The 27995-nt window shown below is 35.1% G+C and overlaps 1 protein-coding gene across 5 annotated transcripts; it reads left to right on the top strand.

Annotated features, from left to right (window-relative positions):
• The first annotated feature begins 112 nt into the window (after positions 1 to 112).
• RASSF9 (Ras association domain family member 9) lies at positions 113 to 27991 on the top strand. Of its 5 annotated transcripts, XM_037513911.2 has the most exons (3): positions 113 to 317; positions 801 to 1102; positions 26591 to 27991. In XM_037513911.2, the coding sequence occupies exons 2-3, from the start codon at positions 1056 to 1058 to the stop codon at positions 27849 to 27851; spliced, it is 1308 nt and encodes a 435-aa protein (XP_037369808.1). In that variant the 5' UTR covers positions 113 to 317; positions 801 to 1055; the 3' UTR covers positions 27852 to 27991. The 5 variants fall into 5 exon arrangements, with proteins under 5 accessions (XP_037369808.1, XP_037369809.1, XP_037369811.1 ...); XM_037513912.2 differs by lacking the exons at positions 113 to 317; positions 801 to 1102 and adding an exon at positions 22349 to 22655; XM_037513914.2 differs by lacking the exons at positions 113 to 317; positions 801 to 1102 and adding an exon at positions 22349 to 22609.
• Positions 27992 to 27995: the final 4 nt, after the last annotated feature.

A 27995-nucleotide genomic window follows, 5' to 3' on the forward strand; every position in this document is an offset into this window, starting at 1 on the left:
AGCTGGTGGGAGGGAGCAAACAATTCACTTGTCTTTCATATGCTGATGGGCCAAAGGCCCTGCAAAAGCCCCGGAGCCGGCAGGGGTGGGAGGGAGTAAACGTCGCGGGAATCGAAGCCGGTTTCTCAGTCCATCTGCTCGGTCAGCCCTGGAGTCCTTTGGTCCTTCAGGTCCTTCAACTTTTGGAAGATGAACTTGAAACGTGCGGAGGTGTAAGATCTCCGGCTCCTGAACTCGGGGTGGGGGTGGGGGCCTCACATTTCCAAGCTGTGTGTGAGCCCACCTGGAGCCTGTGTCCAGCTTCGCTTTTCCTCGAGGTATTTTGAAGCACTCATACCCCGGGCAGGGGATGTGTGTGTGTGTGTGTGTGTGTGTGTAATAGTTCAGCAAAGCACTGATACCCCGGGCAGGGGATGTGTGTGTGTGTGTGTGTGTGTGTGTGTGTAATAGTTCAGCAGAGTCCTTGGCCCTCACTCCCGTTTGCCATGATCAGATTACTTTTCTCAGACTGAAGCTGGCTGGGAGATGGGGGTATTTACTTTTAAACCTTTTATGTGTGTTTAGTTCACTTTGTGTGGTTGGGTGTGGAAAGCAGGGAGGTGGGGAGGGGGGTTTCCAAATCGAGTGAAATTCCCATTCCTTGGGTATTACCATGCCTGTGGGGTTGGCAGTTCTTAAAGTTTAGCAAGTCTGCAAATAACTACAGAACACAATAGAGTCCCCCTCCCTTCCTCTCTCTCTCTCTCTCTCTCTCTCTCTCTCTCTTTTTTCTTTTCCTGCTTCCAAACGCCTTCTTCGAGGCTGGAGCTGGGCAGGTCTCCAAAGGTGCAGCAGCCACAACAATCCCGCAGTTCAAAGTTAAGCAGCAGTTGCACAACTTCAAGCAACTCTCCTTGCTGGCTACTAATGAGCTGAGAGCCACGAACATCCCAAGAGGCGAAAAGGAAGCTTCCAGTCCTACTCTAGTCCTCCTGGAAATCCAGATATCCCCACTCTCACCCCCAAATAACTTTGGGATCGGATCTGGGGCTGCTCTCTGGCTTGCCTGGAGGACCATGGCTCCTTTTGGAAGAAACTTGCTGAAGACTCGGCATAAAAACAGGTAAAGTCAAGAGTGTATGTGCCTGTGATACTCCAGAGCCTATGTGTGAAGCTATGTGTTTTGTTGTAGTTACATTTGATGGGACTTGTTCTTAGGGAACAAAGCCCCTAGGGAGCTAGGTCTTTTAGGAATGTTCAGTTGATGAGGCTGCTGTCCCGGTAATGAAGTGCAGTGGCCTGCTCGGGCATTTTTGAGGCTGAGAATGAGTCTTTTGACCCCTTCCACCTCTCTTTGGTTTGTTCTTTTTCCACAGTCAGCATCCCCGAAATCTCTCTTGTGTTGCCCTGCATATTGGAGAGTGACAGGATGGCCATCCTGATTTTGCTTCAGTTGGAATTATAGTAGATTACAGGAAGAGTTAAAATATTGATGAACATACAACTGGAATTTGTTAGACACTAATTAGAACCAAAAACATAACTGCTGATACAGTATGGGACATTCCTGAAACCTGTCAAGTTCCCAAGGCAAAAATTCTCCGTAGAGAAACTTTTGTGAATTGATTCTTTGGGAAATCTTTGAGAACATTAGGTGGTTTCAGGCACTGAACGAGGATTCACACATCTGTCTTCCTTGATCTTTTTATATTTCCTCTGATTTGCTTTGCTTTGCTATTTCAAGCCTGAAATGCTCACAAACACTATTTTTCTTGAGTCACGTTGTGTGTTTCCTTTCTATTAAATACTTTATGAACACATCAAAAGTTACACTTTATGCCTAAGAATATTAGGATAATTTTAGAAATGGGCCTTACCCTTTTAATGTATTTATTTTGATAAGTGCTTTTCCATAACTCTTTTTTCAGTCATGCCTGTTTGTACTTGTCATAATTTACTTAGTGTAAATTTAAAAGCATACAATTACATGGTAGGAAATGATAAAATTATTTTAAAGTGTCTCATGACAATATAGAGTAATACAACTTTAAAGCATTTCTCCGTATTTTGTGCATGAATATCTACCTGAAAAAATATTTTAAACTTCTTCCAAATGTATTCACAATTTAGTGACTGAATTTACTTTGAGACTTTGAACAGAAAACAATAAATACTATAAAACTTTATATACCAGTTTGATTCAATGCTAATTACTTGGTAATATATCACAAGTTTGGTAGTTCTGGTCATTAGTGAAACTATTTTTAAGTTAAAGAAAGAGGTCTGAGTTTTTCTTAAAAAATATGTTTGTAATGGTTATCAATATCAAAAATAATTTTGTATTTTAGTGGTGTCAGTGCACTAAAAAGTATTCCAGAGGACTCACTCTGCCCCCCCAAATGCTTAATATTTTTTTTACATTCTTCAGTAACTCTATTTTTGCAGTACATTTATTTAAAATGTGTGTACGTGCATGCACATATATGTCTATATAAAAATTACTTTGGAAAAGTACCTGGTGTGTCAAATAACAGTGCAATGAACATTGCATGCACCCCTGAGTTTTCCTGAGAGGAAAGAACACATTTCACTTGCATCACATCAGTTTTGCCACTGTCATATGTACTCGACTCATAAAACCAGCTTTCACTCAAGAAGGTGAGTATACAAACACTTTTTATATGGCATTTTCTATTTTGGCAGAGTGGCAATAGTGAGGCTATGCACAAATTCTCTACTGAGTGATTTCCCTTATAGACCTCTGGTTCTCCAGTCCTCAAAAAATTTTAAAATATAGCAGTGGTTGGGAACTTAATAATATGGGTATTTCAAACTGAGCAGTGAATAAGCACATGATGTCTGGAAATATTGAAATAGAATTAATGCATTTTTTTTTTAGCGTTTACTATTGTTATAGATAAGGTCTTTGTATTTGTACTGTTTTTTACCCTCACAACGGTGAAACTGGAAGCAAAAATTGGTTAGATGATTAAGCTTATGAGTTTCATTTTCCGGGTTTCATATGACTTAAATAATACTACTCTAACTTACATAGACCAAATTTTTTAAATTGCATACGATTCATCCTTTGATAGAAAATTTAATTGATGATAAACAGTTACTGGTAAATGCCAGTGCATCCCTCAAATATATAGTTTTAAATTTCTGTAGACCACAAGCTAAGAATTTCAGTAATATATTTGTATGCCTCGTGATATATAGTTTATATAGCTAAAATAACTATTTGAGCATAATTGTATCTTTCTCAAGTAGAAAATATGAATTGTAGAGGAATATTGGGAATTTAAAATTATAATATTTTGAGAAAGTTTGTTTATTGAACTTTTTTGCATCCTGTTCTTTTTATTTTGTTCCCTCTTAGAGGGAGGGATATTTAGTCATCCAAGACAAAAACTCAGAAGCTAGCTTTGAAAATATTTTCAAATATATGAGTATTTGAGAGTTTTATGACAAATGAAACACAAATTAAACTTCAAAGTATGAGGCATAAAAACAAAACCCATAAAACTTGGAGAGGGCAGGGCCTATCTGTCTAGTCGTATGTGTATCTGGCATGGGATGAACTTAACTATACATTTGTTTATATAATTTTGTAAACTAAAATTATAATTTGTACTCAAACTAAAAGCATAGTAATTATTTTATTTTTATTCATCACCGGATGTCAGCTACAATACAAAAGTGAATACTTTATGAAGGATTGATTGACATTTGATATAATCCAAGTTGACAGAAAAATAATTACATGCATTTGGGAAGCAAGTTAATCCTCCTTTACCAGATAATCATTTCTCAGTGTTAACTAGCATCTGATTTAAAAATTTGGGAAACAATCCTCAGGGAATTTGGTCACAAAATGGTTGTATTTGAGCACATAAACTTTTCATTTTTAACTTTCATGTAAATAAAAGAAAGAGGGCTGATCTAAAATTCTTTATGTTTATAATCAGAGTTAATCTTCCTAACTTTTATAATTGTAGAACATTTCACAGGAAGAGTAGTCTTCAGAAGACCTTTTGATCTCAGAAGATGAAATGTTTATTTTGGTTCCAGGATAATAGAACATTTTGCTACTGAATCGCAAAGATTGATGAATTATCTTCTTAAGCAGTTTTTTGTTCAATATGAGAAATGAAACTGTTGGAGAGTCAAGATATTTTCTTTTTAATAAAATATTTAAGATTTTAAAAATGTTTTCTAAAAGTCTAACTAGGTAGCTATTGCAAAAGCCAAAGAAACACGGGGTCAGTTGATGTTCATAAGGATATTTGATTATTGGATATAGATTCTACTACTTTTAGGTATTCACATAGGTTCCACTTGTGAATGTGATTAGCTTCATATTAGACTCTCATTTTCAAGGTAATAATTGTTTTGAAAGCTAATGCTTCCAAGTAGCAATCAGCACTTTTTAAAAAGTCCTGATTGTTTTTAGCGTTCCAAACTTTTTTCTAAGTTCAAAAAACTGGCAAGTCACTACAAAGTTTTTAGGGATTTGGTTGTCAGTTATTTTTCCTTGGTGTTTTAATTAATAACTTTGAGTTCAGGGGACTAGTTGGACCTTTCAGCAAACCTTAGAAGCATAAAATTGCCATACTCAAGCAATATCCCATATATTTGCCAAAAACATGTAATTTGAATCCTTCGTTTAGGTGATTTGTAGGAGAGAACAGTGAGTAGGAAAGGATCTAGTTTAGGGGATAAGATCTTTATCAGTATTGTTATGTACTGTTAAGCCAGATTTGACTTTCCTTGGCTTTTCCTATACCTATGGATCTATGACTGTCCATTACAGGTGATGACAGACATCATCATAACATCAACATTAATTAGAATGCTCTAAGAAAGACAAATAGTGGATGATCTCACTCATATGGAATATAGAGAAATAAAGGAAAGGAACAGAAAAAAAAAAACAAGCCATTACAACCCCTAAAAATCTGAGTGTAGAGCTGAGATGTAGGGTGGGGAGTAAGAAGTAAAGAAGGCAGGATAGCTGGGGACTTGGGTATACTATGGTGGAGGTCTGTGGCTGTTCTGGTGTTGGTGTGGTGTAACAACATACATTTGAAGAAGTATGAACATGAACCTACACTCCTAAGGGAGATTCAGTGTTGTAAATCAACATTACCTTAATAAAATAATTTAAATAAAAAGACTACAAAATATAATTGTTAAAAATATTAAAAGCAAACAATACAACTCTATTGTTTGATAGTTGATACAAATCATTTGCATTAAAATTTGCTCTTGAATTAATAGAACATATCTAGCCAAGTTTTTAAAAGCCAGATATTTTATATTGCCCCCAAACCTGCCCCATTCTTCAGTAGGAAGAATTAAGTTTCGTGGTTTAGAGTAAAAGTCTTGGCAATATGGATGTTTTCTCATTGTCAGAAGTATGGTCCTTTATGAACTTTGTAAAATGGGAAACTGTCATGTGCTATTTTGTTTTACTTGCAAGGAATATTAAAAGTATTCCCAAAATTGGATTCAGAAATGCCAGATATTTGATTATATACATCTTCTTAGTTCCCAGGAATTCCTGAAAGAGATTCCCCCTAATGATACCTAGTAACTTAAGTAGTTATTAGTTGGCAGCAGACAATCCATTAAGAACAATGACTGGAATGTTCTCTCTCTGGCAAAGATAACCTGAGAACTGTGGCAGTGGTGAAATTGAGCTCTAAGTTAAATCTTGAATTGTAACTTAAGCAACTATAAGCCAACTTGAAATCCACTACATAAGATGTTGTATTATGTATTGTACAAATTCATGAAACATACCAAGGTGAAAAGTTCTTAAACGGATTTTTTTTGGGAAAAAAAAGGTTGAAAAAGTTTATAGTTGGATTGCATAGGATAGAATGTTTTGATGTTATTTGGCTGGTGTGTAGTTCCCAGAAATTTGATCATAGTTTTAAATAATTCATACAAGTGTTCTCTTCTTTTGATTTTAGTTCTGAAAACAGAAGAATGTTAACATGGGGTATGTGTTTACCTCCTCCAGGTGTATGAGGATGCCAGTTCTCAACAAGGAATGCCTTTGTCTTTTAGCATATTGGCTTTCTAAAATGGGGCAACAGGTTATCTGCACCACGTATATATGAAAGGAAAAAGTTCAGCATACTTTTGTGTTCTCATGTTTTTGAATGTATCTGCCAAGGAGCTTTAAGGAGACATCCTCTGGCAAAACATATACAAAACATAACATTGATTTCTTAAGAGTTAATTATTTACTGTTCTTTAAAATAGACTGTGATTCCATTCCATGGAGCCTATTGTAAACTTACACTTGTTTTTATATTGTTTGAATGTAAATTTAAAACAATTATTAAAGTTAATAGTCACATAAGAGCAAAGCAATTACTTTAGGTGACTGGAATAGAGTCTGGGGAAGATGTTTAGCAATGGCGCTGTTAAGCAAGATATTTCAGGAATAAGAAAGATCATTAGGTTTCAAGTATGTTGACAAAGAAGGAAAATGATTCTTACAGGTTGATTACCTACAGACTACAATGCCTTTTGTTTTTATACATAGATTGACATAAAAAATCTATTTTTATCCATAAAACAGATATCCATAAAAAATTCTCATTGAGTATAGGCTCTGTGACAGTAGGAACCTTAACTATTTTGTTCCTATTCCAAATAACCAGTGAGTAGGTGCCTAATAAATGTATTTATTCCAAATAGATTTGGTCTCTCTGCAATACATGAATCAGAGGCACAGACTGGTACATTTGTGTTGAATGGATGCATGGGCAAATTAGAGAATGAATCTATAAATTCAAGATCTACCTTTCATCATCTCTGTTCCCGGACTTAACTCTACCTTGTTTGCAAATGACAATCATATCTAATAAGTAGATCATATGTGTATATATATATTTTTTTTTCTCAGTTTTTAAAACTGGATTTCTTCTAGGAACAAAACCACAGAACAGGGCAATTCATCCTTCTTTTGGGATGTCCTTACTTCCCTTCATACCCCTTAACACAGCAATGTACACATTAGGCTTGGTATATGATGGCGACTGTCTTCTATACTTCCCTCTGCTGAATGTAAAGTGTTTCTTCTTTTGAGGTGAGAGGAAAATTTTGTTTTACTCGATAAAAGGACAGGCCATTCTCTTTGTTTATTTATTTATTATTATTTTTAAAGATTTATTTGTTTATTTATACAAGCACTGGGTACAGTCAGAAGCGCAGGAGGGTGAGAGAATTCACCAGAGCCAGAGGGGAGAGCAGAGCAGGCAGACTGATGAAGTATACTGCTGAGGGGAGCAGCGGGCGGCAGGAGAGGTCTGCGTGCCATGTGGGACCCTCGCCTGGTGGCCGGGAATCGAACCGGTGCTGCAGAGGCTGCGGGCAGCTTCTCAACCCGGCGCTCAACCGCTGCACCACTGGGGAGGCCCCATTCTCTTTGTTTAAATACAGTTACATTACAGCTGATGAGACAAAGATCAAATGCTGGAAATAAGCAGGAAGAATATCTTGGTTAAGAATAGTAACTCTTCTTTTTTCCCTAAGGATTTATTTTATTTTTATGCATACAAGAGTTGGGGTACAGGCCAGAGGTGCAGGGGCATAGGAATGGGTGTGAGGGGATTCACCAGAGACTGAGTGGAGAACAGAATAGGCAGACTGACTGAAATACACTGCTGAGGGGAGCAGTGGGCAAGTCAGGAGGGGTCTGCTGCGTCATGTGGATTGCTCCCTGGCTGGGGATGGAACTCATGCTACAGTGGCTGCTGTTAGCTTCACAGTACTGCGTCTTAACCCCTTGTGCCACCAGCGAGGCCCAAGAATAGTAACTCTTTGGTCATATAGACTTAAGACAGATCCCATCTATACCATTACTATTAGTAGTAATGTACCCTGGGACAAATACTTAATCTTTCTGATATAGCAACAACAATAATAACATGCAAGAATAAATTCAAGTGACAACTGGTGAGGGTGCTCTTTAAGTGAAACATTATACAAATATTGGTTTAAAAATTATAATGTCATTCTGGTACCCTGGAAGTTGACTGTGCAAATGAGGGAACTCTTATGCTTAAGTAACTTCATTTGCTTCAAGGTAAAGCCACCTCTGCTAACACTTTTTATAACACTCTGCATGAAAATTACTGTCCTAAGTGATTTACTTAATAACTAATGCTGTGAATAAGATACATTTATTTCCCTTATTATATATATGAGGTAACTAAGACAGGGAACACTGCAATAATTACTAAGTGACAGACAGGATTTGAATCCATACTCTTCACAATTATTCTGTATGGCCTATCTAGTTAGGATTTCATTTTTTCTTCTCTAAAATTCCAAACTCTCAGTTTTTGGACTGAACATGGTTATATATGGAAGACACAGAACATTGCTAATATATAATAAAAGTTCAATGAATAGTCAATCCTTGTTGAGATGCAAAATGTTATGACATGTATCTAAATTTTATTGAGGTAACATTGGTTCACAACACTGTAAATGACTTAAGAGAATAGTTTCACACCTTCACAGATGTATGTCGCCACTTCATCCCCACCACAAAGCACTCATAGCCTCCAACATAGCTCATGAGATCTCACCTCCCCCTTTGCTCCCATTTCCACTCTCCCTCCCCACCAAATAGCCTCAATTCTGCAATAGTTTTTCTGGGTTTGTTTTCATTTAGCTTTGTCAGTCTCCTTGTTTTGTTTCTCTGTATTCCACCTATGAGTGAAATCATCCTATCTTTGTCTTTCTCCTTCTGACTTACTTCACTAGCATAATCCCCTTCAGTTCCATCCATGTTGTTCCATTTTATATTGTTTATAGGTGAGTAGTATTCCAGTATTGATATATACCAAATCTTCCTGAGCCACTCATTGGAATTTGGGCACTTAGATTGTTTCCATGGCTTGGTTATTGTAAATAGTGCTGCAGTGCACACAGGATGCATGTTTGCCTCTGAATTAATATTTTGGTATTCTTCTGGTAAATAACTAAGAATGGAATTGCTGGATTATATGGCAGATCCATTTTTAATCTTTTGAGAAACCTCATACTGCTTTCCATAGGGGTGGACCATTCTATATTTCTACCAACAGTGTAAGATATTTCCTTTCCTTCCACATCCTTGTCAGCATTTGTTGTTGACTGTTATTTTGATATGGACCATTCTCATGAAAATGAGGTGGTAGCTCAGTGTGGCTTTGATTTACATTTCTCTGATGATTAGCATTTTTTTTCATGTGCTTATTAGCTATCTGCATGTTTTTCTTGGAGAAGTATCTAGTTTTTCTGCTCATTTTTTAAGAATTCTTTGTTTTCTGGTTGAGTTTCATGTATTTTTTTTGTATCAGCCCCTTATCAGATGTATGGTATGCAAATATTTTCTCCCATTTAGTAGGCTGTGTTTCTGTTATAGTCATAGTTTCTTTCACTGTGTAAGTTTTTAATAACTTAAATGCTATAATATTTTGGGTTTCAGTATCTCAGTCTTGATTCACTAGAACTTCTGTGCCACCACTTATCTCTCTTTCTCCCTAGATACAAAGAGGTAAATTATAAATTACAGAATTACACAAATGAGTCCGCAAATGTTATCAAAAACAATTTTTGGAGCTTGATTAAATGTTTGAATTTTGACAACTTTTAGGTTTAATAGCATAATTCAAAAGATATTTCCTTATATATCTTTGTAGAAATTTGCTTAAAAATAGGACACATAGTTTATTTTATTCTTTTTCTTTTAAAAAGAGAAATTGAATTATTTAATGACCCTTTCATGTCTAAGTTTCTATGATTCTAACATATTCTTTGCAGAGTAGAATTAATTCTTTTTTTGCTGCTCATTTACCTTTTCAAGATAAGTTAATAGCATAGAATTTCAGGAAAAGTTGACGTTTGTAAATTTATTTTACTTAAAACATATGACACATTGTGAAAAAAACACCACAAAAATAGTATTATGATAAAAGTCAAATGTATTTATTTCTGTCTATAAAAAGATGTGAGTTGTTTAATAAATTATAGTATCTAACATTCTTATTTAATTTTTGCACAGTACAATTCTAAGTCTAGTAAGGCAGCTACATGGATATTGTGAGCAGCTGTCTTTTAATTTTAATTTAGGTCTGGTAAATAGTATTTGTTACTGTATCAGACATGCAAAGACACAGCCTCTTTCCTAAGAGATTAAATTACTAATTGAGAAAACAGTACTACAGTTATTTATCTCATGCACGAACTTTTAAAAATCACTCTTGCATGGAAAATTGTCTTTGACAAAGTGGATAAAATCACAATCTGTATGTTATAATTAAGAAAAAGAGAATATAGTCTTTTAGAGTAGAGGAAGGCTGTTTCTCTGTAAAGCAGATGCTCACTAAATGTTTTTAGTTGACTTTAAGTAAAAGTATGTGAGAGGAGTAAATGGAGGTAAGGAAAATAAAAGGAGCATCATCACAATTAGATAGTGTTTATTAAACTCCCACAGTTAGGTGACAGGCTTGGACAAGAGCATGTAACACAATAAGATGTACAAAAATATGTAGGAGGGGACTGAATCACACAAAGCTAAGACTGACTCAGATAGGATAATCAAAAAAAGAAGAATTAAGAAGTAGGCAGAAATGTAGTCAGATTGGCAAGAATCCATAATCTTGTTTGGATTGGTAGAAAACATTATTTTACAATTGAGGAAGTCTATTGAAAACTTAAAGATGGTTTATATAATAATATTAGCCCATCAGTCAACTGTAGTTGATTGCCACTCATTCCAATAATCATAATAAATTGGCCAGTTTATTAGTTCATAGAATTGAGTTAATTTATTTTTGTGGGTCTTTTCAATCTTAATTCCATTAATGGAGACAGAGGTTTCAATTTAAGCAAATTTTCATGCTTGTTAATTATGGTGTACAATGAATGGATTTGATTATATAGTCTGAGGCTTATTGATACATTATACTCAACCATTTAACAGGACATTTTATAGCCACCCCAAATAATTTTAGTTATTGTAATGCTCCTCATTTACTGTGAACCTTTGTCAATCCCTCTGTAATCCATGCTTATAGTTAACTGCAGAAATTTAAGAACCAGCAGCAGGGCATTGGATGGAAATCATACTCTTCCACACTGGAGCCTGAAGGAACCTATTTTTAGTTCTGTGCGTAAAACCTAACATTTGCCTGGAAGCTATGAGACATGCTATTCCAAAACAATGGATGTTTCCATGGGGTAGACATATAATTACAATCTCATATGCAGAAAGGAGCTAAGTACAATTAGAAGAAGCACTATGAAGCTGTAGTGGACCTTTGAGATTCTTTTTTAACAGTGTGGGAGGCTAGGCAATTTATAGCAGTGGAACACGAAGTATTCCCCTAGTTTAACTGCCGGGTCTTCTACTCTAGTCGTGAAAGTCAAGAATTTCATCTCAGAATTATTAATTACAGACATGAGACTTAGAACTAGTTTACTTAAAAAATGTTGATCATTTAGTGGTCCGACTTTTAGTTGGAATAACTTGCTGTAGGTGCCTTCCTGGCGGTGCAGGGATTAAAGACAGTGCTATCAAGCTATTGCCAGCCACTGCAGCACATGTTTAATCGGCCGGTCAATGAGCTGATCCACATGGTGCAGCAGACCTCTCCTGTCTTGCCTTGCTCCTGTCTGCTTCCCTCAGGGGTGTGTTTCAGTCAGTCTGCCTGTTCTGCTCCCCACTCTGTCTCTGGTGAATCCTTCCACCCCCCATACCTCTGGCCTACACCCCAGCTCTTGCATGCATGCATAAATAAAATAAATCTTAAAAAAAATATTGGGTGGCTAATGGAGGAGATACTAATACTTTTGGTGTGGTCTTGTTAAATCTAAATACCTATTAATATCTAAGTAGAGGTAATCAATAAGATATGACATCCTAAGGATCGGGATTAGAGTTATGGAAAGAGCGGTATGTTAGGTGAGAAAGACAGAACAATGTTTCTGTGGATTTTACAGAAACTGAACCCTAATGAGCGACACAATTTAAATATAAAAAGATGATAAGAACACTGGTCATGAACAAACACAAAGAAAGAAAAAAATATTTGGCATGAGGACATTAATGTAATTTGTCAAATAGATTATTTACTTTTGTGAGCAAGAAAATGACATAATTATAGGACCATAAAGATTAACCTTGAAAATAAAATCAATGGGATATTTGGAAAGAGTATAGAAAAAATATGAGTGGGCCAGTTAGGGGAGAATCAGAGATGTATTGCACAAAAAGAGAAGATATGTGACACCATTGTACATGCTTGGATGAAGGCTAGCAATTACCAGGATGTTTCCACAATACTTTTAATGATCTCTACAATTTGGGCCTGAATAATTTAGAAGGTAGTTGTGTCATCATAAGGAACAGAAAAAAATGGCAAACATTTTGGGCAGGGAAGAACATCAGGATGAAGAGTGCGAAACTAAAGGTGTCATTTGAATGTTTCTAAATATATTCCACCTCCAAACACCTGGTGTTTGGACACCCTGCACCTGAGATGGGACTGTGAAAGCAGCTTTTCATCCATCCTACTCCCATCCCTTTGACAGCTATGTGGGACTGACTAATGTGGAGCACACTGCACCTGGAATGGGACTCCTTTCCAAGTCAGGACCTTTAGGCTGACTAATCGTATGTAAAACCCACTCAATCTCCATGAAATATTGAGTCCCCATCCTGCCAGTGATGCTTTAATCACAACCCTTGATTGAAATTGCTTCAAAACATGGCTATCACTTCCACTGTATTGTTTGTTTCTTCTGTTTAAAGACTGCATTATTTTCACCTTTTTATCATCTTAGAGAATCATACACAGAATTGTTGTGTAGATAATGGAGTTTTCAATAAAACCTAAACAAATAAAATCTGTTTGGGGAGCAGGAAATTCATGTAGATCAGAAGTTGCATAAAAAGTCCCAAAAGAAGTATTTTATGTCATTTTATCTACCTTCTCAACTACTTACCTCTGTCAATGCAGTGTGAAAACAGCCACAGACAATATATAACTACATGGACATGGCTGTATTTCAATACAACTTTATTTACAAAAACAGGTGGTAGAATAGTAAAAAACACCAGGCACTAGTTCAATGAAAAATTCTCTTCACTTACTTCCCTCACTCAATGACCCACCAACCTACCTGTGCTCTGAAAATTAAAAGAAACATTTAACATGCACAATGTTTGGCACAAGATTTCAAATGAAAGGCTCAGTCAAGGACCTGACGGGCAAACTAGAAAAAAAAGAAGCAATAGGCAAAGTAGACAATGCTGCTACTGAATGTACATTGGGTTTTGTGGAAGCATCAAAAATGGCACCCATTTTCATCTGGAATGGTGGGAATGGGGTTATTCAAAGAGGGTGAGGGAATTTTCCTGGAGGAAGCAATATCTGAAGCAATGCTAGTGACAGATGGAGAAGGGAACAAGGGGTATTTCAGGTCAAGGAAACAGGTAATGGAAAAAATTCCATTAAAAACTGAAGCATGGCAAATGCAGTTCAATCAGCCTTGCAATTCATAAGGTAATAGATTTACAGCCAGGTTGTCTTCATATTAGATGTCAGACACCAGAAAGAAATTTGGAACAGCTTGCTTGAGGTGCATATTAAGCATATTAATTGGGAGGATCAGTTCATGTTGGGAAAAACAGTGAAACAGACATAGTGACTGGTTGTTAAAGGGGGATGAGGCAGATAGAAAGAATCTGGGAAGATTCCCATTTTTAAAGCTTGAGAGATAGATGGAGGTATGAAGGATTACATTCAGTAAGAAGGGAAATCAGGAATAGCTTGGGATATGAGAGGGCTATATGATTAATTCACTTTACTGGGTCAAATTTGAGGTACCTTATGGGTTAATTATGAAGTAAAGATGCAAAAAACATGGTTGGGCTTATGAGTCTAGAGCTCAAGGGCAAAAAAAAAAAAAAAAAGATTTGGGAACTACATTAAGTCCTCACTTAACATTGTTGATAGGTTCTTGGAAACTGCAATTTTGAACCAAACCACATGTATTGAAAGCAGATCCTTGAATAACATCATTCTGTTCAGCATTGGCTAGGTCTTATTATTTTTTTTTCTCATCAAGGTTATAACAAAACAATGTTATTTGAGGACATGCTGTATCATCATAAAATTGGATGATAAAGTTGGGTAAAATAGTTGTCACCCATAAGAATGTGTACAATGTAACAAGAAACGAATCACAGACAGAAACCTGAGGCATGCCAGTTGTATCTGTTATCATTTACTGCATAACAAATGCTAAAAATGCTAAAATTAGTGCCTGGAAACAAATTTATTATTGTGTTGATTCTGGGTAAACTGGGGTGGTTCTTTTGCTAGTTTCATCTGGGCCTTCTCTTGAGCTGTGAGGGCTAGCTTCGGGGGCAGGGTCTCCCTCTCCATACGATCTTTTGGTTTAGGCGTTCTCATCAAGCAGCAGTCTCAGGGCAGTATTGAAAGAAGCTGCAAGAGTTCTTGAAACTTGGACTCCATAGCTTGTGCAAGGTAGTTTTCACCACATTCTGTTGGTCATAGCAAGTCCCAAATTCTATTCAAGGTGGAAAAAATCACGTTTTTTGGCAGAAGGAGTCACTAAGGGTTTGTGGCCACCTCTGCATGGCTTCTACATTTCTTGAATACACAGAGGAAGCATGGTCCAAGTGGGAATGAAGAGAAACTAGAAAGGTAAAGGAAGAACCATGTAAGAATGAAATCACAGAAGTCAAACTGGATTGCTGCAAGAATGGGAGGGAAGGGTATACAAAGATGTCAAGTCAGTTCAGTTCTGAAAGTGGCTATTGGGTTTGGCAGTTAGGAGATCTCTGATAAACAGAAGAAATGTGTCTGTGGATTGGTCATGGTGGAAGTTACTTGGGGTGGATTGCAGTTACTGGAAAGTGATGACCTAGTTAGAGTGACTGTGGATTGCTATTTGAGTGTGTGTAGGGAAGATACTTGAGGCCAATATGTATTCAAAAAATGATTGCTACAATGTGATGAAATAGTAGGAAGGACCAGAGGAAAGGGTGACATTAGAGAGTTTAAAAGGTGGTAAATTATAAAGCAAAGTCCATGAGGAGGAAAAGGCAAAATTCAGAGCTTATTAGAGTTTAAAACTTTGAGAAGGAAAATGGACTTTAAAATCTTTGATATAGATTACCACAGTTTTTCTCCAATCAATCATATTTTCAAGTATCTCTTTTTCCATAACAAAATGGCATGACAGGGCCTCCCTGAAAGTGGAGGGGTTAAAGACAGTGCTATCAAGCTATTGCCAGCCACTGCAGCACTAGTTCCATCCCCTGCAGATGGCCTAGGAGCTTAGCAACCCACATAGCACCGCAGACCTCTCATGTCTCGCCTGCTGCTCCCCTCAGCAGTGTATTTCAGTAGATCTGCCTGTTCTGCTCCTCACTCTCTCTGGTGAATTCTCTCACCACCCCCTGCACCTCTGGCTTACACCCCAGTTCTTGTGTGCATAAATAAATAAATCTTTAAAAAAAAAAACAGAATGGCATGACAGGCCCTGGTATAATCTTGTTTCTACAAGTTATTAATATGTTATTGCTCTGGAGATAATGTATTTGTGACTCATGTGGAAAACATCATTTTAGATAAATCGGAAGTCACAAATTATTGCAGTTATTAATGAATATGTTCAGAGATGGGAAATCAGGGTATTGTGATGTCAGGTAGTCTATTGGATACTTCAAATGTTTACATATTTTTAGTGTCATTCAAATATGCCAACATGTCTCAGAATACATTTGGAGAGAGAAAAGTAGGCAATTGCAGGCAAAGATTATAATCACCATCATTGGGAAATATCTTCTACTAAGAAGACAAAACCAATTATGGAGGTTGATGCCAAAAGGAAAAGTAATACTAGTAAATTGACATAACTACAGCTATCATTAAACTAAATATTCAGGCTAGGTCGCTTTCCCTTAATGAATAAATTTATGCTTTGTTGTTATGAAATATTTTTCTAAAAAGGACAAATCAATAAGGAAATTTAGATATTTGCTAGGCACATGCAACACTGGGAAGTTCTAGAATTTCCAATGAGATTAGCTATTTTCTCAGCATTTCATCTGGTAATTACTACTTGTTAAATATTTACATTGTGATAATAATCAATTTCCGGAATCTGAACTATGAGCCCAGTTTACTTAACCTCCAGCAGTCTCCAGTACACATTCTTTATGCAATCTCTTCCCTTTTCTCTGTTTATGGGAATTACCTACTATAGCTACCCTCCAGTTATGAAATGTTTAGGGTTTTTCTTATCCTGCATTACTGGCTCATATTATGCTTCCTAAAAAATTTAAGCGGAGTTAGTAGAGCATTAAGCTAGTAATATTTTCTATGTATATGTTTATGTGTAATGCTAACTTTCAGGGTAATTTTTCTTTTGTATTAATTTTTGATTGACTTATTTTTATATACAATACTTAATTTTCTGAAGTATTCCAGATTTAAAATTATTTAAATAAAATGTTAACAGTTTGTGTTAGTGAAAACTCATGGATAGTCCAGCTTTTCATGCTTCATCTATCAAAAGAGTGTTTTGAATTTTCTTAGCAACCTAAGAAAAGATCTGTATTATTTATGGCTGACAAAGTATGATTATCTCTTTCTCAGACTACAGGACTGTGATTACATTTAAAAAATGATTATATTAAAACAAACAAAAATAATAATTTCTGAGACTATAGGGCAATATCTGTATATTCTTGAGCTTCATTATCACTTTGAAGTGTATATTATAAAGTTCAATTGGATTTGAAATCTATTCAAGTTATCCTAAGAAGTATCACTATTACATTTGTCAATTGAAAGAAAGAACTGTTAGATTGAAATAATGCTCATACCCTGAAAGGATAATTAGAGATGAGATTACTCAAATTCTGTTCAGTGGCTGCATCAATCTAAGAAAAAGCACTGGACAGTATCCCATCAGTTGCCACCATTCGCCTGTGCAAGTAAAGTCTCTGATCAATTGTCTCTGTCAGAATTTGAAGAGAGCATTTTAAAAATCTTAATTTTTTGTCACAATGCTGTTTAAAGCAGAAAACCTAATATCAAAAATTATATTAAAGCAATCACAAGTCTTATTCAAAACCTAAAACTTTAATGTCAAAGTACTATTATCATTATTATATTATTATTTATCTACTATTAATTCAAGAAAGCCAAAAAATATTATTTTAGAAGGGTTTGTCTTTCTGACTTATTTCACTTTGCATAATCCCCTCCAGTTCCACACATGTTGCAAAAGTTAAGAGTTTATTTTTTAGTATTCCATTGTCTTAATCCACTTAGCTGTCTTTGGGTGCTTAGCTTGTTTCCATAACTTGGCTATTGTAAGTAATACTGCAATCAACATAGGCGTGCATATGCCCCTTCAAATTAGTATTTTTGCATTTTTTCAAGTAGATATCTAGCAGTGAAACTGCAGGATCTTATGGTAGATTTATTTTTAATCTTTTGAGACACCTCCATACTGTTTTCCATGGGGACTGAACCAGGCAATATTCCCAGCACATCCTCACCAACACTTGTTTCTGGTCTTTATGAATGTAGACCATTCTCACTGGTGGTATCACATTGTGGTTTTGTTTTGCATTCTTTGATGATAGTGATGATAACATTTTTTCATGTACCTGTTGGCCATCTGTATGTCTTCTTTGGAGAAGTGCCTATTTAGTTCTTCTGCCTACTTTTTGACTGGGTTATTTGTTTTTTTTCATTGAGTTGTATGAGTTCTTTGTTGATCATGGATATCAACCACATGTCAGATGTGTGGTTTGCAAATATTTTCTCCCATCATGGTATTTTCTTTTCTTTTGCAGTATAGATGTAGTCCCAATTGTTTATGTTCTCCTTTATTTCACTTGCTGTTGGAGACTAATACACAAAGCCATCACTGAGGCATATGTTGTAGAGTATTTTGTCTATTTCTTTGGATTCATTTTATGGTTTCAGGTCTTATATCCAAGCCTTTTATCACTCAAAATGGACACTGAAATTTGAATCATATAATTCTCATGTGTTATAAAGACTTTTTTTTTTTAATTAAAAAAAAAACATTTTAAAGTGTAAGAATCCCTGTTAGCTTGCGGCCTACACAAAAACAGGCAGAGGGCTGGATGTGGTCAATGCCTATAATTACTAGTCCAGTGAAATATTTTCCATATTTATTTGAACAAGTTTGACAAGTTTAGATAAAACCTAGAAAATTAACTGTATAACTTATCTCTTTCAAAGTTTTATTTCAAAAACTACCTATGACATTTAGCTTTGCACATTTGAAAAATAAACAATGTGCTGATGATTACAAATAAGTACGCAGTATTTTAGTGGTTTTCGTATGACCACACTGTGATTCTCTTCATTCTTTTGGTTTTCTAAAGCAGAAAGGCAACTAACAATTACTGAATGTTAACTGTATATCAGCCTCTGGCCTGTGACCTTTATGTACACTGTCTCATTTTCTATTTATTAAAACATAGTGAAGTGGGTGGTATTCAGATGAGAAAATTGAAATCTGGATATATTTAAACACTATAAAATTTAAAAATAAAATGACAACAGTTTATACAACAGAATATGATGCTGTATAGACTAATAATACAATGGGGGAAGGCTAGAGATTTAATTTCAAGAAAATTGAGTGTGTGAATAATTATGTGTACCTATTCAAAACTGGGGATAATTATAGTACCTCTCTGAGTGGTTTGGGATGAGGATTAAATGATTTGAACATTTGAAGCACTTACAGCATTCAATAATTGTGAGCATTATTACCCAGTTCATCCTTTCACACCCCACCATGTTTTCTTAGTCACCTTACTAATTTAAAACTATCCTTACTAAAACTATCTGTTTTGGGCCTCCCCTGTGGCGCAGTGGGTTGAGCACTGCACTGTGAAGCTGTCCCGCAGCCTCTGCAGTTTGGGTTAGATTCCCGGCCGGCCAGGGAGATTCCCACATGGCGTGGTAGACCTCTCTTGTCGTGCCCGCTGCTACCCTCAGCAGTGTATTTCTGTTGTCTGCCTGTTCTGTTCCCGACTCGGTCTCTGGTGAATCCTCTCACTCTCCCGCACCTCTGGCCTGTACCCCAGCTCTTGTATAAAAATAGATAAATCTTTAAAAAAACAAAACAAAACAAAACTATCTGTTTTACAGTTATCAGCCTCACACATAATCATACTAAGTCACAATTTGAAAGGGTCTTCCTTACCTACAAAATTTTACATCTCTCCCAAATTAAATTTCTTGACGCTCTTTAACTTAATATGACTTTCTAGAAAAAGGTATAGGAATTAAAAATGAATTGAAGGTACTGAGGTCAAATTCTATGTCTTTTATTATGTATTAAATATTACTTTGTTTTTATTCTTAAAATTTTATAGCACATTTGTACAGAGTATTATCTCCTGATTTCAAATAATTTTCAAGATGGTCTTGAATTTTTTAAATTTCTTCTTCTAATCATATCTTTTCTCCTTCTTAGCTATATGACAAATTCCTGAACATAAGACGACTGCATCTTCCATATTTATTTTAACCTCAGCATATATTCACAATTTCTAAAACTAAAGTTCCATGAACAAATGAATATTGAGGCAATTTATAAAAATTCACATATCAAATTTCAAAATGGGCTATTTATTGGGAGGTTAACTACCTTAGAAGGGTTCAAATAATTTACATTAGTCTTTTTCAAAAGCATACATTTATACTTTTATCTTTACCCAATTTTGTTTCTAAATCTGTATTTGAGTCATTCATTTTCTTTCATTACAAAGTGACCCAATCATATCAAACAGAATGTTAATTTTTCTGCTACATAATAATGTTGAGGCAAGGTAATTTATTAGCTCAAATAATTATAGCTATACTGTGATAATTTTGATTATTGGAAAAAGATCCTGTAAAATTTAGAAGTGAGATATTTTAGTTGAAAAATAGCTGTGATTTAAACTTTGAACTTACAAACTGATTATGGTATCTTCAGCATTTTTAAAGTTAATAATTTTTATAGATTTAGATTTGTAAACTCAAATATCAATTTATTACTTCTTGTATTATGTACCACACATAATTTAGAAAAAATTCTCTTTAATTTCACCAATTTTTAATCTTTAGTGAATTATATGCTTTTATTCAGCCTAAGATAAATACACTGAAATCAAATTTCCCATTATTGGTTTATAGCTCCCATTCCTAATTATCATTTGTGAACCTTACATTGTTGAGTTTTTCTGTCTTCAGGTGTTATTTGCTGATATGTTTTTGATATAAATGCCACATAAAGAGTGTTATACATTGAAAGGTTATTTTCATTATTTAAGACTTAATTATTAATGTAAGATATTTTGAGAAAAGACTAAAATAGGTTTTCGTAACTTCACAATCATCTCTGTTTTCCATGAAAACTCTATTATATGGCATTAAAATCTATTTCCTATTAGATGAGAATCTCTGTGTAGAAAATTTTCCATCTGTATTGTATTTTATATTGCATATATTAGTATACAAGATGGATATAGATGAGTCATATATGTTGTATTAAATCTCACTGTGTTCCTTGCTTTGGCTTTGAATTGCAGAGTGATGTCAGGATAAAATATACCTCTACCTTTTGAGAGTATAAATGTGTACAGAGGCTTAATCAATATTTTATAGCAAATTAATTGCATTACGTGTTAAGAAAATATCAGGGATGTGATTTTTATTTCTTTCTGGAAGGAAAAGTTCTAAAGGAATTTAGTTACAATCAACTGCATGGAAAAAAATCATACTATGGCAATATCTTAACTTAGCCAAAAGACTGATAAAATGTTGAATATTAGTAACCCCTGTTTTGTGTTCAATAATCAGAAAACACAAAAAAACAAGTTTTTAATGTAGTATGATATATGAACTTATTTGAATAATGGTCACTTCAGACAATATTGATTGCAAAGTGTCTTATGAATAATTAAAATAAGACAGTGTTATAGTTAATGTAGTTCCATTAGTAATGCATTTTTTATTTTTTAAATTTTAGCCAAATGATGTTTATTGACATAAAGTAGGTTTACATCTTTATATTTCCTCCAGGGGTTATAGGTTCAAGTCTCTGTAATTGTACATGTTCGCACCCTGCCCCTCACCTATTTTTAAAAGCTGTGTCTGATTTCCCTAGTTATATCTTACATGCCTACCGCATCTCTAACCTTAACTAGATGATAACAAAGATTTCTTTTTTTCATCTCCAACAATTGTTTCTGAGAATTTCCATTTATCCCTTTTAAAACTGCAGATATTGTCTGGGCCTCCTCTTTTTCCAAACTCTGGGTTCCTAGAAACCTCTTTTCTTAATTTTTGTCTTTGTTGGTCCCCTCTTTCCAAGAATCTTTCCAGAATAGGTTGCAAAGAAGGAGTAAGAGTGAAATACAATGAAAATTCCTTGTGCTGACTCTCAACACTTTCCACAATCCTGGCACTTCACTGTTCTCCTATTTTATCTACATGACTTTTCAGCCCACTATCCACTCTCTATTTTTGGTGACCAGATGCTCAAATAATATATATTAATGAAGAAGAAAAATTTACAGGCCTGTGTAGTTAAGTTTTCCTGAACTGAAATTTATCCTATTCTGAATGTTTATATTTCTGAAGCATCTAAATGCAAACATAAATATTTCTGAGTTCTAGCTTTGGGATCAACAAAGGGAAGTTCAGTTGGGCAGTATTATAAATAATAAGCATGAAGATTGACTGTGGGATGAAATGAGCAAAATTTTCAATTATATTATATTAAACAAAATGCCAACTTTCATCATTTATTTTAGGTTACTTTAAATAGATAGGATTCTCCTTGTTTGTTATTTTTGCCTTCACATATTTATTTTGCTGTTAGATCTATGTAAGGTGCAAGAAAAGGGGGTGAAAATGAAGCAATGATAAAAGCATATTTTGTTACAAACCTAAAACAGAATTCCTGAATAACATGACAATATTGACATTCCATGCTAGACCTATCTTTCCTATGAGGAGTCTGTTCTGTTCACTGCAGAATGTTTATGCTCCTGGTCTCTACCTACTACATGCAGTATTTCCAAACCCCAATTTGAAAACCAGAAATGTTTCCACAGATTGTGAAATATCCTCACCACAGTGGGCTGGAGGGGGAAGAATCACCTGTGGCAGTTATTTGTTTAATTCATTGTGATTTTACCCTTTATGTGTTAAAGGAAAATTAAACATTACACTGGGGTTCAGTTGTTTCTTGGCAGCACTGGCCCAGAACTTGGAATCTAGAACTTGAGTGATAAGATTCCATGAAGTGCAAGCAGGTCCTGATTCTACAGCACTTGACCTGTTGATACTTGGATGGGAGATCCACGTTTCAAAAGAGAGAAACTTCAGCAAAAAGAATAAGTTATAGTAATAAAAAGGCCACAAGAACAAGTCTTTGGGTAGTGAGTCAGTATTCAGATATGCTCCCAAAGCTTAATAGTTCTTCATTCTTCAGTTTGAAGGATCTTGCCATCACAATCTCCAGGCAGGCTCAGGTGCCACCAGTGTTTGGATAAAAAATATCTAACTTTTCATTTCCAGGTGTGGATTATTATGTGATTATAGAATCAAACAATAACAAAATTTCACTTAGCATTGCTCCTATATATGGATTGTGTTAATATGCTTTCTGGGCTAGCCTAGGCATTAAAGAATTGAGACATAGAAAATGCACCCAGAAAGTCCAAATAATTTCTACAAATATCTATATATGTTCTAGTGTTTATATACTTGATTTTAGAATCATTGTCTTAAGTTATTTTTAATAAATTAACACTTTAGTAATTGTTACTGTTTTGGAAGTAAGACTTACTATGAAATATTGACCCTGATAAGTTTTGTACATCAAATTTCAGTTACATTTTATTGTCCTCTATAAAATAGGAGTAAATGTTGCTCTTTGATTTATTCTGCTATGCCCCAACTTTAGTGCCCTTTTCATCTGGATAAGTGGATAAAGATGGCCAAGTTTTATCCACATTTTATAACTAGTTGAATTAAAATAATCTAAACTTATACACATCTATGATATTCCTATATAATCTCATCAGGAAATCAAGAAGTTCACCTACTGGTTGCTCCCTCCTGCAATATCTTGAAACACCCATTGCGGCAACTGCCATCTGTGTGGCCTTATCATCTATGGTCAGTCTCTTGCTCCTTTTCCCTTCATGTGTCACTCAGATATAAGAGGTTCTGTCAATACTTTCCTTTATACAGGATGTTCAAATAAAATAAGTATGGAGAGGAAAAGAGGGAAATTTATACTTTACCTATAAGCATTCAAACCAGGAATTTGACTGATGATAGCAGGCAGAGAACATTAATCTTACAGGGAAAGATGCATTGAGTTTCAGACAATTTAGTTGAAAATAACTTGAAATGTAATCAGTTTATAAATGGAGAAGTAGTTGTTAGTTAGGAGTCATACATGCTATTGTAATTTACTTTCATGGATAAGCTGTAGAGTTGGATTCTACTAGAATTGTCTGTGGAGTTGCTTAATGCCAGAGTTGGGAGAAATGATTCTATTTTCTACCTTTGTGACTTTAGGCAAACTATTTACCTTGCATTTGTATCTGTTCTTTCATCTGTAAAATGAGGATATTGTAACTGCCAAATACCATTCTTAAAATCAAGAATGCTACAACACAAGAAAAGTCTAAAATAAAAGTAATGTTGTTGAATTGGAAATAGTAATTATTGAAAAACATTTTCAATATACAAGAAAAACTTTAATTTTTGCTATTAAGTAGCAATGAGTGCATAAGTGTGAATTAGTTCAGTCAAAGATGAAAAGAAAAAGAAAAAATAGTCTTAATCACATAGAAAGTGAGGTTGTTTATAAATGTAACTGAAATTCTAGGCTAAAATTAGAAACTAGAGGTGAATTACTGAGAGAGGATATTTTATAAATTAAAGATCTATGAGTTTTTAGTTTTATGTGACTTTAATATAGTCTCTGGGTAGTTTAATACCCAGTAAAAATGTTATCCTCTCCCCCCAAGAAATAAAAACAAGATAAAGCAAAACAAAGATATCACTTAGGCATGCCATGCATGTATATTTTTTATTTTGAAATAGCATGCCCTGTTGTCATTAGAATTGGATGTCCCAACTTCTCGATTTCAATGATTAAGTAACTGTTTATTACATTATATTACTTGACAATTTATCTTTCTATATTTGTATTTTTTGGTGATGTTTTCTAGTTGAGGCTGCAATGATTTACAGCATTGTATAGGACTGTATTTTTAAGCTTTTGTTGTGTATGCTATTGTAGCTGTCATTACTTCTACTAAAGAGCAGATTTCCAAAAGTTGGTAAGGGAGCATTTTATTTAGTGCCAGTTCTAAGTGTTAAGTTCTTATATCAGATAATAAGGCTTGCTTGCATAGGTGACCACATGAAAACAATTATTTCAAAAAAAATGTGTTTAAGATTCCCATATTGGTTTAATTTTGGTGAGTACTTACTTTCTATCCTTTCTGTATTCTTACTTGAATTTTCTGTGAAAAGATGCTGAAGGTCATCAGTCTAGATTTTGGAAACCACTGATGTAATAAGAAACTTAGTGCTAGAACTGATACTAAAGTCAGACCCCAATCCAGCCATTGTTTCCCACAATAAGCTAGGGTTACAGTTTATAAATCATAGGTCTTTCTAACATCCATATTTCCATGACAGTGTCAACCACAGAGGAGGTTCTTAGAAAATATTTGTTGAATGAATAGGAACTCAATTGGAACCATACTAAAAATATAGTTTTCAAAATCATAAGCCTGCTACAAAGTCAAATTTAAACATAATGAAACTTTTAACTAGGTATGGAAGGTTTATTGCCTAAATTTAATAATGAATGCTTATTACTTTTAAACATGTTCAGTCAAGTGACAGAATTTTTGCAAGTTATCTGGTTTGATGATAGTGGTAAAAATTCCTCAAAATATTTAGAAATAACTGATCCAAGAAAATACAAGGATGTTTAGGAAAAACTTGAAAGAAAAAAGAACACGTGAAACCAGTCAGAATATGATGTTATCAATAAAGGCACAAATATTCTCATATATAATGTGGAAATAATGATAGTATTACTGATTGTGCTTCCTGTTCATTAGTGTTACATTATCCAAATGAACTGAAAACTAGCAGATCACTGGGGAAGCCACAACAAATAAGAACTTGGTCCTTCCAAGACCAGAGGCTGTCAGTTGAAGCAGAGGTCATGGAAGTATCAGAGAATGATCATGTACATCTCTATTATTATTCAACAATGCAAACGGATTCCATGATCTCTGTGTCCCAGTTTCCAACATAAATGTAGTATAGGCTGAGGTGAGTACAGGTGATCTGTTGTTTACTTAAAGACCTTATGTCCTATTTCATTTTCTGTTTAGGCTACTACAAAATCATAGTTCAGCAATTTGACTCTTTCTTAAATTGTTGTAATACCCTTCTATCTAGGTCTTCCTGCTTCTACTTTTCCTTTTTTTAACAGTCCAGTGGTTTCTCAATAAAATTAGAACAAAATCTAAATGCCTTAGCGTGGCCTGCAAAACTTTGCCTTTCTGCTAGATCTCATTATTTGTGGCTCATGATTCGACCTCTCCCACCAATAACCCCAATTCCACTATCCTCAGTCTCCAAATACATTCATGCTATTTCTGTCCCTGGAACATAATTCATGACACTTGCCCTGCTGCTCATTCTTCCTGGAATTTATCCCTCGGGTCTCCAGCTGCCTCCTACTCATAATTTATGTCCTTATTCAAATGTGACCTTCTTAGACTTACCTCTTCTAAGTACTCTAATTGAAATAAAGCAGGCCTCCCCTTCCTCAGTCATTCTGTTTCCTTCATCCAGTTTAATTTTCTTCTTAGCATTTACCACTATAGAATTAATTAAACATTTATGTCTGAAGCCTTGTTTCCTTTTTTTTTTTTTTTTATCTTTTGCACTGACACGCAGGTCTTGACATATAGTTGGCATACAATAAACATTTGTTAAATGATAACATGAAATAACATTAAATGAAAGAATGACTGTTTTCATTAATGGACTCTTTTTAACCAGTATCATCCTACTATTCTTTCCTATGCTTCCCAGGTCCCCTAGTCTTAAGGCTCTAGCAAAAATTCTATGTCCTCTTTTTCATCTCCACTTTGGTTATTGCCTTAACTCCAACAGTTCTAACTGTAATTATGTCTAACTTTTAAAGAAACTTTAAAATAATTTCACTTGTCTTTGATGACAATTTGTTCTTTATAGGACCCGCTAGGAAATAAAAAAGGAAATTAAAAGGTTTTCCATGGTTTAAACTTTTTTTACTTGCAGGATAACTGATTCTCATGTACTCTCAAACCTCAAAATGCCTCTTTCATTCAGCATAAAATCTAGAAAGGGTATTAAAGTTAAACCATCTTTCTGAGTTTACATAGGTGATGACAGAAATATAATGTGTTTTGTTTTTCTTTCAGATCTCCAACTAAGGACATGGATTCAGAAGAGAAGGAAATTGTGGTTTGGGTTTGCCAAGAAGAGAAGATTGTCTGTGGGTTAACTAAACGCACCACCTCTGCTGATGTCATCCAGGCTTTGCTTGAGGAACATGAGACTACATTTGGAGAGAAACGATTCCTTCTGGGGAAGCCCAGCGATTACTGCATCATAGAAAAGTGGAGAGGCTCTGAGCGGGCTCTTCCTCCACTCACTAGAATCCTGAAGCTTTGGAAAGCCTGGGGAGATGAGCAGCCCAATATGCAATTTGTTTTGGTGAAAGCAGATGCTTTTCTGCCAGTGCCTTTGTGGAGGACAGCAGAAGCCAAATTAGTGCAAAATACAGAAAAGCTGTGGGAACTCAGCCCAGCAAATTATATGAAGACATTACCACCAGATAAACAAAAAAGAATAGTCAGGAAGACTTTCAGGAAGCTGGCTAAAATTAAGCAGGACACTGTTTCCCAGGATCGAGATAACATGGAGACATTAGTTCATCTGATTATTTCCCAGGACCATACTATTCATCAGCAAGTCAAGAGGATGAAAGAGCTGGATCTGGAAATTGAAAAGTGTGAAGCTAAGTTCCACCTTGATCGGGTAGAAAATGATGGAGAGAATTATGTCCAGGATGCATACTTAATGCCCAGTTTCAGAGAAGTTGAGCAAAAACTTGACTTACAGTATGATGAAATCCAGATTCTGGAGGACCTGAGTGAAAGTGACGGAATTGTACATCTGGAAGAACGACTAACATATTACAGAATGCTCATTGACAAGCTCTCAGCTGAAATAGAAAAAGAGGTAAAAAGCGTTTGCAGTGAGATAAATGAAGATGCAGAAGGCGCAGCTGCAAATGAACTTGAAAGCTCAAATTTAGAAAGTGTTAAGTGTGATTTAGAGAAAAGCATGAAAGCTGGTTTAAAAATCCACTCTCACTTGAGCGGCATCCAGAAAGAGATTAAATACAGTGACTCATTGCTTCAGATGAAAGCAAAAGAATATGAACTCCTTGCCAAGGAGTTCAATTCACTTCATATTAGCAACAAAGATGGGTGCCAGGTAAAGGAAAACAGAGGCAAGGAATCAGAGGTTCCCAACAGCTGTGGAGAAGTTCCTCCCTTTACTCAAAGAATATCGAACACATATACCAATGACACAGACTCAGACACTGGTATCAGCTCTAACCACAGTCAGGACTCAGAGACAACTGTAGGAGAAATGATGTTGCTGTCAACATAATTTGAATGGTTGTTTAATGCTGTCAATAATTATTTAATGGGAAATTGTATTTTAAATATTCCATTCTGAAAAGAATGTCAAGCATGTTGAAGTTCTCAGTAGTTAATAAAAGTCAGAGAAATTTGTAAGTTTGTTTTTGATTTA

This window comes from Talpa occidentalis, unplaced genomic scaffold (assembly GCF_014898055.3).
Source record: "Talpa occidentalis isolate TD23 unplaced genomic scaffold, MPIMG_talOcc4v2.1 talOcc4.16, whole genome shotgun sequence".
Classification (NCBI taxonomy): Eukaryota; Metazoa; Chordata; class Mammalia; order Eulipotyphla; family Talpidae; genus Talpa; species Talpa occidentalis.